At 63.1% G+C, this 14,807-nt stretch overlaps 1 protein-coding gene across 1 annotated transcript in view; it reads left to right on the top strand.

Annotated features, from left to right (window-relative positions):
• Window positions 1-14,807, top strand: part of Mgat5b (alpha-1,6-mannosylglycoprotein 6-beta-N-acetylglucosaminyltransferase B) — a 58,334-nt gene that overhangs the window by 12,400 nt on the left and 31,127 nt on the right. Inside the window, 4 exon segments of the mRNA XM_026404866.2 lie at window positions 12,241-12,356; window positions 12,897-12,970; window positions 13,664-13,834; window positions 14,492-14,656. Coding sequence (XP_026260651.2) covers window positions 12,241-12,356; window positions 12,897-12,970; window positions 13,664-13,834; window positions 14,492-14,656 — 526 coding nt within the window.

The raw sequence follows: 14,807 nt of genomic DNA on the forward strand, positions 1-14,807 counted from the left end.
CACGCACACACCCGGCCACACGCACACCCGGCCACACACACACACACCCGGCGTGTGAACGCACAGAACTCTTTGGGCCAGTTGTACCCACACGGCGTGTCACAGGGAGTGTGGGGCTGGGCCTGAGGGCCTCAGGCTCCCCGGGTCCCCTCAGGCTCCCCGGGTCCCCTCAGGCTTTCTGGGTCCCCTCAGGCTCCCCGGGTCCCCTCAGGCCGCCGGGTCCTCGCGGGATCTGCCCCATTTCTCCCGTTGTCCGAGGGGCGGTTTTGACTCTGTCCGAGCTGGTCCTGTGTGAGGGCCGGTGGCTTTGGGCCGTTGCTGAGTAGGACTCCCGGCCTCACTCACCCTGGTCTTCCCTTGGCCAGGAGCCAGAGCCCAGGGACGTGTGCCGCTCTGCCACCTGGGAGCCCCGGGACGTGGAGTGCACGGGGCGAGCGTGTCTGGGTGGACGCCAGGCCATCAGGGCCAGGGCCCAGCGTCCTCAGGTGTGGCTTCGGGCAGAGAGAAGGTGCTGTGTGGCCCTGGCCGGCCTGCGGGGAGGGTGTGCTGGAGGGACCGCCTGGCAGGCTGGATACAGGGCACCTCGGAGGGACTGTGGCCACTTGGTCTGCCTGTGCTGGGCTGCTGGCCCAGGGCCGACCCTAGGCTAGCCTGGCCGACCGAGCAGTACCCTGGACACCCTGCCCGACACCAGGCCTTGTCACAGGTGACAGATACTGTGACAGCGCCTACCTCCCTCGTGCCTGTCACCCCACCACCGCATCCATCCCGCACCCACCTGATGGAAGGCACAGAGAGGGTCAGGAACCCAGCCTAAGTGCACAGCCTCGAGGGGCCGCCCGGCTCTGCCCCACCCTCTGCCCAGGGTGCCTGGTGGCCTCTCGTGCTGTGCGGTCAGCGTGGTCGGATTTCCGCCTTCTCAGCCTTTCCACGCTGGCTAGTTCACAGACAGAAGCCAGCCCCGTTGGAGTTTTGGGGTTCAGGGATGCAGCGCTGACCCTGCCTTCCTGGGAGCGGGGGAGAGTGAAGGGCCCGCGTGGTGTCCACTCCGACTTCACCCACAGCAGGCTGGGCCTCTTGGGCCGCGCAGCTGGGCGCCGGGTCCCGGGGAGGCTGTTTCACCTCCCAGAACTGGCATCTACAGAGCAGAGGAGCGAGGAGTGGGGCGACAGCCGGGCGGCCCCTCACGCGTGACGGGCCCTGCAGAGCCCTGTCCCCACTCCTCGGGGGCAGTGGGCACTCACCAAGGAAAGAAAGAAATGAGATCGTTTCAGCTGCTGATCTGTGCTCCAAAGCGCTGGAGAATGATGGGTAGGAAAGCGGCTCAGACAGGTCAGTTGGTGACAGTGGAGCTGGTCTCTAGTGGGAGGGAGGAGAGAGCATGGGAGCAGAGAGCCTGCAAGTGCAAAGGCCCTGGGGGAGCCCGCTTGGCCTGCTGGGGGAAGAAGCACTGGGAAGGCCAAGGTGGCAGAGCTTGTGAGGACGGACGGGACGCAGAGCCAGGGTGTGCTGCAAGACACGGTCCCAAGAGCTGTGGGGAGCTGCTGGGTATTTTAAAAAGATGTCACATTACTGCTGCGTGAAACATGGATTGGCCAGGTGGCCAGAGGGGCCCATGGGAGCGATGGGAGATGGGCGGAGTGTCAGGGTCGTCCTGGCTGCCCACCCTGCCCTGCGGCTCCACCCTTCTCCCTGCCCAGCCCTAGGCCCCTCATCTCTCCACTCTCCTGCCCCCTGTGCCACGGCCTCTGGCCACAGGTGTGTGCCCCGCTTGGCCCCTGCTGGGCATCCTGTGGGCATCCGAGCTGAGGGTCCTGCCCTGGGGACATTCGCTGTCTCTCTGGTTCCCCGTCCCCTGCACTGCCCCTCCAGGGGGGGAGGGTGCCTCTCGGCTGCGGGAACGCGCCACCTCCCACTCCGTCCTGGGGAAGAGTGGCCATCCGTCATGCCCAGGGGGGCCCATCAACCCGCAGGCAGAGCCGAGAATCCAGGGACACTGCGGCTTCAGGACTGGGGACGGGTGTGTCAGGGCCTGCGGGAGGCCGCTGTCCCTCTCCCTGTGCACAGACACGCCCGCCCCCAGCCCTCCCCAGGTCAGTCCCAGGTGGAATTCTGCGGAAGCAACCCCTGCTCCCGGCTCTCACCCGCACCCGGACCCTCCGCCTGGGAATTGCTGTGGCTCACGAAGAACTTCACTGTCCTCCTCTGCCCTCCGGGAGCCTCTGGGCTGCCCCTGCCCCGTGGCTGGCCTGTCCTGGGGAGGGAAGACATGATCAGGTTAGGGTCTGCTGCATCAGCATCATATGGTGTTTCTAAAGCCCAAAGTAACGGTCTCTGAATTTCCCAAAGGCTTCCGCACAGGGCAAAGCCCGCTCAGCTCGGAGGCTGGCTGCGCCCAAGGTCATCTGTAATTGTTGAATGTCCACCGTGTGCAGGGTCCAGGCAGGGACTCGGGAGGGTGAGGGGACCCAGGGGAGATGGAATTAGAGCTGGGCTTCAACCGGCTAGAGGACAGTTACAAAGGGGTCTGTTTCAGGAGGTGCCCGGCTGGCCTAGGGCCCTGGGGTGGGGGCATGCTGGGTCCGTCGGCTGCTCACCTCGGCCTCAGGCTCCGCAGGTGTGGCAGAGATAACGGGAGGGTCCATCTGGCCAGGTGCCTGGCACGCAGAGGGACGGCGCCTCTCATGTGTGGTGGGAGGTTTAGTCGCAGGGGGGAGGGGGAGTTGGGGTGAGCCTGGGAGGAGGGGACAGGTGACCAGGTGGACGGAGCACTCCACCTGGGTGACAGGAGGAGGCTGCCTGGTCCCGTGCTGTGGCTGGAGGGCTGCTGAGTGGGAGGCAAGGGTGGCCGTGACCCCCCCAGGCTGTGGACTCCTCAGGTTATGCCTCCAGCCTGGCCAAGCCCTGGACTCCTGCCACTCACCTGGAGGTCCTGGGGGCTCGAATGCTGCACCTTCTGTATGCACCCAAGGCGGCTTCCCCGCACTCCTGTCCCAGCCGCTGCCAGCTGCCTCTTCCCCACGGCTCAGACCCCCAGCCTTGCACTCATCCCTGACCCTCTCGTGAGCACCTGCATCCAGTCCATCAGACCAGCCCAGAGCGCCCCCTCCCTGCCCTCCCAGCCGCTCCCACCTCAGCAGCCAGGGAGATTGTTTTAGAAGGTCATGGCCAGGCAAGTTAGGGCCACCAGAAGGACCCCAGCTCTTACCTGAGTGCGAGGGGAAGCTGCAGGAGCAGTGGCCAGAGGAGGGACTGGCTCTTCCTGGGGCATGACGGTCTCCTGCTGGCCACAGGACCTTTGTGCTGGCCCCTCGGTGTGGAATGCTCTTTCCCGGGTCCCCTTCTTCCCGTTCTTAAGCGTCCCGTAAGGCCTTCCCCGACCAGGTCCTATTTAAAATGTGCCCCTCCTCTCCCCCTCACCGTCTGGCACGCTGTCTTCATGTTTACTTGTGCGTTGTCTGTCCCCCCTGGAACGCTGCTGTGTGAGGACAGGCCTGTCCCTTCTGTTTTCCCAGCTCAGGAGGGAGGGCGGGCCAAGGGGAGATGGAAGGGAGGGGTGCTCCGGGCCAGGGTGGCCAGCCGGGCCTCGGTTTCCCGTCCTGTTGCCAAGCTCAGTTGAGCAGCTCCGCCCCAGGGGGGCCCAGGGGCCGCTGGGCAGCAGAGAAGCGCAGAGGCCCGGCTTCACCCTGGGGAGGATCTGAGCTCTGGAGACGGCGTCGTGGACATCGTGGTCACTGTGCCTGGGCAGGCAGCATGTCAAAGAGCCTGAGCGGCGGTGACATGCCTGTGGTCAGGGGAAAGCTGGGACTTAACTGTGACGACAGGGACGAGCGGGTTGTCACGAGGTGGGCTGGCGCCGCGCCGCTCGTGGAGTCCAGTACAAACGACCTGCAGAGGAGGTGGCCGACAGGGGCTGTCCAGTTCTCTTTCCAAATTGAAAAAAAAAAAAAACATAGTTAATTAAAAACACCAGTTCTTGACGCTGTGTGTGTGTGGAGGCCATCTGGGTAGACGGGGTGGACAGGGCTTCCTGGCCAGAGCGACCAGCCTCCCTAGAGGTCTGTGTGTCCCCGCCTGGGGACAGGGACCTTCCCCTGTCTGGACAGCATGGGACTCAGTTTCAAGAGGTCTCGATTCTCTCGGCCCCGGTGCTGGTCCGCCTCCTGGATGTGCCCTGGCTGTCGAAGGGCATTGGGAGCCCATGGTGCTGCAGGCCTGGGGTGCGGCCAGCCCTCGGGGAGGCCATGGGGAGAGGGGTTCACAGGGCAGCTGTGGCCCTCGGGGGGGAGGACAGGGGCAAGGCTCCGCAGGCCCCAGTGGGGGAGACAGGTCCCAGTGCTACAGGGAGCTTTGTCCAGCCGTCAGGAGAGGAGCCTGGGGAGCCTTGACCATGGCCATGGCCAGGGTGGACACTGGGGGCGGGGTAGCCAGGCCCCCCAGGCCCCCGCTCTTGGCCTCCTGGGTCACCTCCAGCTGTGCAGGAGTGGCAGGGGGAGGTGACTGGACGGTGGCCCAGAGTCCTGAGCAATGATGGCCCCGCTGCCCGTGGTGACCACAGAGCTCCTGGTGCTAAGTGGCGCCCTGGTAGAGGGGCACCCAGGTGTCCTGCAGAAGATAGGGGCCTGGGGTGGGTCAGGATGGAGTGGACGGTGGGTTCAGGGGGCCCGACACCCTGGCTTTGCTGCACCAGCAGGTCACCCATCCTGTTCCCAAGTAATGACACCACACAGAGCCAGGCTCCTCCTCTGTCCCTGTTTTTCTTTGGTTGGTTGAGGATTGAACCCAGGGGTGCTTCACCACTGAGCCACATCCCTCGCCCCCATTTTTTTATTATTATTTTTTTTCAATTTGGTGCCAAGGTCTCTCTAAGTTAGAGCCTTGCTAAGTCGCTGAGGCTGGCCTCTAACTTGGGATCCTCCCACCTCAGCCTCTCAGCCTCCCAAGTTGCTGGGGTTACAGGTGTTCACCACCACATCCAGCTATCCCTGTTCATTGTGTGAGTGTGTGTGTGAGTGTGAGTGTGAGTGTGTGTCAGTGAGTGTGTGTGAGTGTGAGTGTGTGTCAGTGAGTGTATGAGTGTGTGTGAGTGTGAGTGTGTGTGTGTGTGAGAGTGTGTGAGTGTGAGTGGTGCACGCTGATGTATTTATTTTGGAGCAGAAGCCAGGAGCCTGCTCTCACTGGGGGGGGCTGCAGGCCCGCCTTCTGCTCAGAGCCCTGGTCACTCCCTGTGCCTCCACAGGCTCTGGGTGGGGCTGGGGGCTGAGGCAGGGATGGAGCAGGGAGGGTGCCTGGGAGGCTGACTTGGGCTGAGGTGTGTCCGGCGTCCAGTGTAGGGCGGGAGAGAGGCAGAGAACACGTCTCCCGCGTGGGCTGTTCCCCGGTGCGCGTCTGTGTCTCGCGGTGTGTCTGTGGGCATCTCGTGCCTGTGGGTCTTGGTGTCCTAGGAGGAAAGTGATCCATTTGGTAATAAAATAACTCCCAGCAGTCGCCAGCCAGCGGCAGGGAAATCAATACCCCCGTTAATTGAAAGCAGCCCCCATAAATCACGGGAGGGATGCGAAATTAACCCTCCCTTGGAAGCACGGATTGCTCCTGGAGCCAAGGCCTGGAATTGGCCACCGTGTGTGGGGCTGGGCAGAGGGACCGGTGAAGGGGACTTGTGGGGAGGGACAGAGAGACCGGTGAAGGGGACTCGTGGGGAGGGACAGAGAGACCGGTGAAGGGGACTCGTGGGGCTGGGCAGAGGGAGTTGAGGACCAGAGCCCGTGGCCTGAGGAGGCGGAGTGGAGCTCTGGGGCCCACAGGTGCCTGGGCAGTTCCTAGCAGCCAGCTGCACCAGGGTCACCTCGGGAGTGGGGGGCAGTGACCCGAGGCCTGGCTTGGCCCCCTTTTACTTCCTGATGCGGGTGCTTCGTGGGTGTGCGGAAAACGCACGCTCCCTGTCCCACGCTCAGGTGCCCCGGAAGAGACAGGGCTCACCCAGGGCACCAGCGTCCCTGCTGTCCCCTGCTCGCCGTGTGGCCTTGGGAAAGCCCCAGTATCAGCTCTGGGCCGCTGTCAGTGCCAAGCTGTGAAGTTGGGGTCGGCTGGCCCGGCTCCGAGGTCCATCCTGGGCCCCAGGGCCCTGGGCAGGTTCCTGGGGACAGGTGCCATGAGAGGGCACGGTGAGGACTTGGAGGGCTCGGAGGGGAGGCCCCACCTGGCAGGGCAGGTGGACCTCCCGGGAGGGCCCCTGTTAGCCTCGGGAGTAGTCGCTGTCCCCACTTCTGCGTCCCCACCCGGCTCTGGCCAGGTCAGGCTCCTTCACTGGGAGAGAGGCAGCCTCGGGGCTCCCCGGCCCGTGCCACACGGGGCAGCTGTGGGCCCCCCCAGGGGCGCGTTCTGGATCCCAGTGGACTTTGCTACGGAGCCGGCTGAAGTCACAAAAATACCAGCCAACGATGACGATCGCTGGCCATGGCTCAGCCACCTCCCTGGGCTCTGCCCGGTCCTCACCAGCAGCCCGGTGAGGAGGAGCCAGTCCAGGGCTGCGGTTCAGAGAGGAGACCTGGGCACGGAGCCTGAGCCGGGCCTGCGACTCCCGGGCTGCCCACCGGTGCTGAGAGCTGGGCCCGTGGTTCTGAGCGGGGCCCTAACTAGCAAGCAGGGCCCTGGGCGGTGGCCCCTCCCCACCCGCCTGGCCTGGCCTCTGCTCACGCGGCTGTGCCAGGAGCCTGCCGTCCAGGCTCAGCGGGGTGGAGGACCTCCACCCAACACTCACAGCAGAAGACAAAGGAGAGAAAGGAAAACACTCCTCACACAGTAGGACTGCAGGCTCAACCAGGGGACCAGGTGGAGGGAGACTGGGGTGCGTTCCACAGTGGGGGTGAGGCCCGGGGCGCTGTCCCCATGTCCTTCAGCCTGAGCAGACAGATTTTAGCTTGGTGCCCTGGAAACGGGACAGGGCGGTTGTTGCCAAGGAGACACCTTCTGCCAGAACAGTGTCAGCCTTCGTCGTCACCTGTCATGAGGGTCCCACCCGAGGGTGGGGGTCGCTAGCCCAGCTGGGTGCTCCGTCCAGGTCCTGGTGCTGACGTCTGGTCCCCACGCCCACTTGCCCACGTCCTGCCCCTCCTGCCGCCGTTGGGGGATAGGAAAGGACTCCCTCATGTTCCTCTCGGCTCCGGCGGCCTCCCTTCCTGAGGACCAGGACCGGAGGCCCCTCGATCCTGCTTGTAGATGAGTGCAGAGTCCAGGCCTTAAGGGAGGCCTGGCCCCAGGCCTCCCCAGGAGGATCCCCTCCACCCGCTGCAGCCACAGTGTCCATCTCAGCACTGGGCTGGCTGGGCAGCTGGGGACCCGGCCACCTGGTGAGAACCCGATTCTCCCCGAGCCACTGATGCCACCCTGCCCCACCTCGGGGTCCTCGGGGACATTAGGGGGTTCTGAGGCTGTCACTAGCACTGAAGGTGACGACCCACGGGAGGGTTTGGTGTGTATGGGCATCGTCTTGGCCTGACGCTTTCTCTTGTCCTCGCAGGGAGAGCCCTATCCCCCCGCTGCAGGGTGGCCTCAGGGTCTTCCTCCGTCAATAAGGCGGGGAGCCCTGTGAGTCTCCTGGGGCTGCTATCAGTCGGCGCTGCAGAGCCGGGGACTTAGGTGGCGGAAACTCGTGGCCTTGGGGTCTGGAGTCAGGGACAGGTCCAGGGCGACAGGCCGAGCTCCCTCTGCGTGGTGAGGCCTCAGGACCCAGGCACACTGACCAGGGCCAACCGACTCCAGGAGGACCTCAGATCACACCTCCACCATCCTGTTTCCAAGTCAGGTCTCATTCTGAGGTTCTGGGGTCAGGACCGCAGCCTGTGAATTCTGAAGGGGGTTGAAATTCAACCCGCTGCAAAAACTGTGTTTTGGACCGTGTGGGTTTCGAGCCGAAGATATTCACGTTACACATGAAAACGTTTCCTTTGATCTATCAGGCTCTCCCCTCCCTGATTTTAGAAGAATTTCAAACATTGTCATGGGCATCCGAAGCTCGGTGATCCCTGGCACGGGGCCATGCTGGAGTGATCAGCCTGGGCACGCTTGCTGGGGCCACCAGCGTCACGCTGCACTGTCTCCCAGGCAGCCCCTGTCCTCCCTCCCATCGAGGCTCCCCAGCTCCGAGATCCGCTGTGCTTTGGGGCCCTGAGACCTCTCCTTTGATTGTGTGTAGAAAGGTCTCTCAGGGCAAGGAGCCTAATTATTTATTATTTGAAAATAGAACACAGGCAGTGGACGCGCCTATCATTCCCACAGCTCTGGAGGCTGAGGCAGGAGGACTGCAAGTTCAAGGCCAGCTTCAGCACCTTAGAGAGGCCCTAAGCAGCTTAATAAAAAAGGAGAAAGCTGGGGATGTGGCTCAGTGATCAAGCACCCCTGGGGTTCAATCCCTGGTACCAAAAAAAAAAAGTGCTTTTCAGATGCGAAGTCCATTACATGGATAGGGACACAAGTCATTCCGTTCCCAGCCAGCTGGACTCGCTAAACCAGACAGATGCCACCTGTATTATTTAAAGCCTGTGTTAGCGATATGTTTTATGCAAAAAACGCCGATTGTAGGACATCTGCTGAATCTCCCCAAGAGGTCAGTGCTGTGCTCTGTGCTTGGGTCTTTGGTATTTCCTCTTGGGAATGGGGTGAGGGCTGCAAATGGGGAGCAGAAGCGTATCAAGCACTTATTGAGCACCTCCTGTATGCTGCACTCCTGATATCAGCCCCATGCCCGTTCTCCTGGCCCCTGCTCTTTCCAGTCAATCTCTCCATGATGCAGAGCGTTGCTGACCGGGGCCTGAAAATCAAGGGCATCCTTTGATTTCTCTGTCCCCCACAAGAGCAGCAGACGGAGCCTGGACGTTAGCAGAGGGCACAGGTCGGGAGAAGACCCTGCGCTCAGCTGGGGCAACCAGGAGGCCTGGGCTCCCTTTGTGACGCCTTGAAAACTGCTTTGGCTCCGTTCTGCAGATGGCGATGGTGTTAGTGGCCTAAGGTTGCCATCAAAAGTGACCCCAGAGGCGGCCGTTGGAAACACGGCAGCGTCTCCTCTCCTGGCTCGGGGTCTGGCCGTCTGAATTCAAGGTGTTCCTCCCGCGGCTCGAGGGAGGGTCCTGCCTCGCCCTGTGTGGCCGCAGGTGGTCCCGGGCAGCCTGCAGTCTCTGGCTGTGTGGCGGCCTGGCCTCCTGGGTCCTCACGGAGGCTTCTTTTAAGGACTGTGGGCACTGAGCCGAGGACCTCGCCTGACCTGATGGCATCTGCAGGAACCCTATTTCCAAACAGGGTCCCATTCCGAAGTTCCAGGTGAGCGTGGACTGGGGGGACGCTCGCCAGCCGACAGTGGTGGACCCTGGGCACCTGGTCCACACTGGGCGGAGCCAAGCTGCTCACTGTCACGAAGCCAAGTCCTGCCTGGGGGTCTCAGGCCCCCTCTAGGGTCAGCAGCCACCCGGCCACGTCCTGTAGCTCCCGAAGGCCTTGAGTCCTGCAGCGGGTGAGGAGCCCCAGGGAGAGGGGCTTCAGCAAGCCTGACCTGAAGCTGTACAGCTGCCCAGTCTCCTGCACCGAGGCCACCTCCCTTCATGTTGGTTCTGCTTGGAGGAACACCTTCCTGTCCCCTGGGTCAGTGTGGACAGAGTCCCACAGACGATTTGGAGTTCATTTGAGAACCCCATGACACACACCAGTCAGTGTGTTCCTGCTCTAGTGACTGCGTCCTCGGCAGGAGGGTAGCATCCCCAAAGGGTGAACATTGGCTCTACAGGGGCACAGCAGTCCCGGGCAGCCCAGTGGACTGTGGGCTCTGTGGGGCTGCAGTACAAACACACGTGGCCAGTGTTACTGGTGAGGAGAAGAAAAGAATGTCGGAGAAAACTCCTTGGGAAGGTGATAATGAAAAAGTGTGAGCTACCCCTCTCTAACCCGAATCCCCTTGCCACACTTCAGTCACCGTAGTGACGGTCACATCACTGACATGCCTGTGGACTTCACACTGATGCTGCTGTTCTGTGTGCCTTACACCAGTTTCCTCATTCAGTTCTCACAGTGGCCTTGTGAGGTAGCCACCAGTATCATCTCCATCTTAAACAAAAGTGCTGAGCACAGAGAGGCTAAGTGACGGGCTTAGGGTCACACAGCTCCCAAGAGTCTGAATTCATCCCATCTCCCTGTGTATTATAAACTGAGGACCAGCTGGCTGTTCTCTTCCCAACTGTATCCCTTGAGGATTTGGAGATCAGTGAGAAATAGTTCCTCTTGCTCCTGCCTCTGGACATTTTGACATGGGAAACACCTGTCTCTCGTCTTTCATTTTCATTGGTGATCTTCTAGATGGTTCTCAGATCCCCAACAGGATCTGCTGATGTCCTGATACTACAAATTGACTTTATTTGCAAATAGGGTCTGTGCCGATGTCCTAAATGAAGATGAGGTCCTACTGGATCAGGGCGGGTCCTAGTTCAATTGCTGGATTGGAAGAAGAGGAGATGTGGACAGAGACGGGGTGACGGAGCCCAAACCCAGGGCCCCAGGGAGTGCTGGGCCCCAGGGAGCTGAGAGAGGCAGGAAGCTGCTCCCACGGCCTCGGAAGCAGCCAGCGCTTTGCCTTCCGGCGTCCGGCCTCAGAGCCGTCTTGTGCCGGGTGGTTCCAAGCCCCTGTGTCTGAGGGACTTGGCCACAGCAGCCTCAGGAAACCAACAAAGCGGTGCCGTTTTTTCATGGCCACGATCACTTCATTTAATTGTTTATTTTTATGCTAAGGATGGAACCCACCAGTGTAGACCACAGCGGGGACAGAGGAGGTCCCTGGAGTCCAGCCCCTGGGCTCGACAGCTCCCCACCGGTGCTAAGCTGAGCTCTGAGCTACACCCCCAGCCCCAAAGTGGTGCCACTTGCCATTTAGGACTTTTGTTGGTTGCTGAAGCTGGCATTGGGGTGCCAAACTGAACTGTGAGGGGCGGGCTGGAGTGTGTGTGCGTGTGTGCATGTGCGTGCGCGCGTGTGTGTGCGTGTGTGTGTGCGTGTGTGCGCATGTGTGTGTGCATGTGTGTGTGCGTGTGTGTGTGTGCGCGTGTGTGTGTGCGTGTGTGTGTGTGCGCGTGTGTGTGCGCGCGTGTGTGTGTGTGCGCGTGTGTGTGTGCGCGTGTGTGTGTGCGTGTGTGTGTGTGCGTGTGTGTGTGTCCGCGCATGCACACGTGTGTGTCTGGGGGGCTCCTTCCCTTTCCTGTCATCTGCCCATTGTCCCTTCCTCTGCCTCTGTCCCCGCCAGCCCCCTCACTAGTTGTCCTTGGAAGATGGGCCACAGATGGTAGAAGTGAGGGGGAAGATGACCCAGGAGGGCAGTTGGCCACCGAGGGTCACTGCTGTGACTTCTCTGACAGACAGGTCCCCCTGCTCAGAAGAGGGGGAGACAGGCTGTGTAGACCCAGAGACCAGGTCGGAAAAACCCTCCCTGCGGTTCCCACTAGATATGGCCAGGAAGGCCCTGGACCTTGGCTAGGGACAGGAGGGGGTGACATCTCAGAGCCAGAGGGTGACAGAGACCTGCTGTGTGGAAAGGGAACAGCCCAGGGCTGTCCTCGCATGAGAAGACAAGGCCCGTGGGCTCCTCTCAGGAAGGGTCCAGCACAGGACGTCCAGGAGCTCCGAGGTGAGCGGCCATCACGATAAGGAGGTGGACTCTGGAAATAAAAGCTATGGACATCGAGGTGCGGCAGAGGGCGTGGCGATGGGGGCTCTCAGCCCTTTAGGATGCCGCGGTCCACTCTGGGATGGTCACTGGAGTCGAGCAGCCGGGAGGCCCTGGGCTGCCGCGGGTGGAATTTATCTTGGTGCCGTGCCGGAGGGAGAGGACAGAGCCGGGACAGCTGGCTGGGCCTGTGTCACTGGGGTGCGATGGGCGTTCCTGCTCAGGCTCTTGGCAGGGGCTCCTCTCTGCTCAGGCCCAGGCAGGCCCTGGAACACCTGCAGCGCCCTCGGCCACCTGCGGGCGTGGCTTTCCTGTGATGGCGCTGTTCGCATTGCCTCGGTGGCCACTGGGTGGCCGCGGCCCCATCCACCTGGCCTCCCCATCCACCTGGCCTCTCCATCCACCTGGCCTCGGCTCTCACCGCCCTGGGTCCCCAACGAGGCAGGGCTTGGGCGCCCTGAGGGCCGACGCTCCTGCTTTTGTTGAGTGGCCCAGGCCCCAGGAGGCTGGCCACTGCGGCTCACCCCGCCTCTCCTGCCCAGGCTGCCCTCTGGAGCCGGCCTCATGGAGCGGATCCAGGCCATCGCCCAGAACGTGTCGGACATCGCGGTGAAGGTGGACCAGATCCTACGCCACAGCCTGCTCCTGCACAGCAAGGGTGGGTGTCGGGGGGGTGCTCACCATGTGCCGGGGCTGCACGGGGGGGGGGGGGTGCTTGGGAGGCCTGACCCCTCCACTGGGCACCTGGCTCCTGGGTCCTCCTGGGCTCTCAGCAAGGTGACCCAGGCCCACCCCACCGTGCCGCAGGGCGCCAGGACAGAGGAGGTCCCTGGAGTCCAGCCCCTGGGCTCGACAGCTCCCAGAGAGGGGCCATCTGGGGAGGGTCCCGGGCCCCTCCACTCCCGCCCACAGGGCTGCAGGCCTATCCCTGCCCTCCTCAGAAAGGGCAGGGCCGCGCTGTGGGCGCTTGAAGCCTTGCTGCTCCGGGTCCTCGTGGGCTCCGGCCACCTTTCCAGCAGGCTGTGGGGTGGAGGAGGGCAGCTCAGACCTGGGACCCCTGGTCAGGCCACTAGCTCCTGGCGGGTGGTGGAGGTGGGCCACCGCCGCCCTGTCCCATCAGAGACCATCCTGTCCTCCTGGTTTCCCCCTTGGCTCCTCCCTGGACCCCTGTCCTCAGCATGCTGACCTCTCCCTACAGTGTCTGAAGGTCGGCGGGACCAGTGCGAGGCGCCCAGTGACCCCAAGTTCCCTGACTGCTCTGGAAAGGTGGAGGTGAGCCCTGGCGCTGAGGGGGCGGGGGTGTGGGGGGGTGGGAGCGCGGCTGGAGGGTGGCCCCGGGGCCGTCCCAGCCTAGCCCTGGCCGTCAGACCTGGTGGGGCTGTTCAAGGGCCTCTCTGCCCAGCCTGCGGCTCCGGCCCAGGCACAGGGGCTGAAACTGACCTCAGGGAAACGGTGTCTCTGCTGGACTCTGCATGGCCACCCACCCAGGCTCCCCAGGATGTCCCCCAGGGGCTCCAGACTTTGTCCTGGTAAAGGAGCTACTGAATGTGGGCCATCGGCAGCCTAATGCCTAACAGCTGGGAGGAGGAGTGGGACTGGCCGCTCTGTCCCCACCCTCCTGGCCAGCCCACGGCTGGGCTAGCGTCCCTCCCGCCCCCTCAGGGCCACCTCTGGCTGTGTGCCTGTCCCTGCGGGGAGCCAGTCACGGCTGTAAAGCCTCCTGGCTGCTTCGGAGGGTGGGGTGTGGTGTTGCAAACCCCTTCCTGGAGGACCACTGGGGGCGTCCTTCCCTGGACCAGGACACATGGCCAGGTCTCTGCCCTTCCTTGCTGTGTCTCTAGGGCAGGACACACTTCATGGGCCCCGTCCTGGGAGACCTGGGGTCCCTGGGGGTGTGCACGCATGGGGAGCCTGCAGGGGCGGGGGCTGGCGATGCCCCCTGCTCAGACTCGGCCCCCTCCGCAGTGGATGCGTGCCCGCTGGACCTCTGACCCCTGCTACGCCTTCTTCGGGGTGGACGGCACCGAGTGCTCCTTCCTCATCTACCTCAGTGAGGTCGAGTGGTTCTGTCCCCCTCTGCCCTGGAGGAACCAGACGGCGGCTCAGACGGCCCCCAAGCCCCTTCCCAGAGTCCAGGTAGGCCTGGAGGTGGGGGACGTCCCCCAGGCTGGACAGTCTCGGGGCAGTGGGAGAGACCTCAGCCCTGCCCAGGTGGAATCGGGCTGTGTCAGGAGGTGGGCAGGTGGGAGGTCAGTCGGACAGTGTCCCTCCTCGCCCCGGGGTGCTGCTCAGCGAAGCCGCTCTCAGGGGCAGGCAGGGTCCCTGCAGGTGCCCCCTTAAGGGGCGGGGATAAGAGTGATAAGGCTGTCATCTGCTGAGGGCCTCTGGGTGCAGACACTTTCCTTGTCCCTAAATCTCCTGGCCATCCTTCTGCACTTGCATCTAACAGGTGACGAGTCTTCGGCCTAAAGTTAAGGGCTTTAATGCACCTGGTGAAGGGCAGCCCTGCCCCGACTCTGGCCACTGCCCTCACGGCCTCCTAGCAGCAGCCTCCTGGGCAGGGTCCCAGCGGGGAGCTGGGCTGGGACACGCCAGCCTGGCTGGGGGTCCGTGTGGGGGGTGAGAGCCAGCTCCTTGGCTTTGGGGGCTGGTGGGCCCCTTGGAAAGGACAAGAGAAGCTGGAGCAGTCCCTGGCCTCACGAGAGGTGACAGTCCCTGTCCCCAGTGTGGCGGGGCCCGGGGGCCTGGCTGCAGGTCGGGGCTGGGAGAGCTGAGGTCGGGACCCACCTCCAGGCAGTGTTCCGGAGCAACCTGTCGCACCTCCTGGAGCTGATGGGCAGTGGGAAGGAGTCCCTCATCTTCATGAAGAAGCGGACCAAGCGGCTCACGGCCCAGTGGGCAACCGCTGCCCAGCGCCTGGCACAGAAGCTGGGGGACGTCTGGAGGGACCAGAAGCAGGTCTGTCATCCCCTCAGGGAACACCCCGAGAAGTGCAGGGGGCTTCGTGGCACAGGATCCGTGGCGAGGGAGGCGGGGATGGCCGGGCCAGGATGGGTGCAGGAGAGGCCCTTGGCCCTCTGCGGAGCTGGGCAGCACAGGGCCCGAGGAG

Source organism: Urocitellus parryii, chromosome 7 (assembly GCF_045843805.1).
Source record: "Urocitellus parryii isolate mUroPar1 chromosome 7, mUroPar1.hap1, whole genome shotgun sequence".
Taxonomy (NCBI): Eukaryota; Metazoa; Chordata; class Mammalia; order Rodentia; family Sciuridae; genus Urocitellus; species Urocitellus parryii.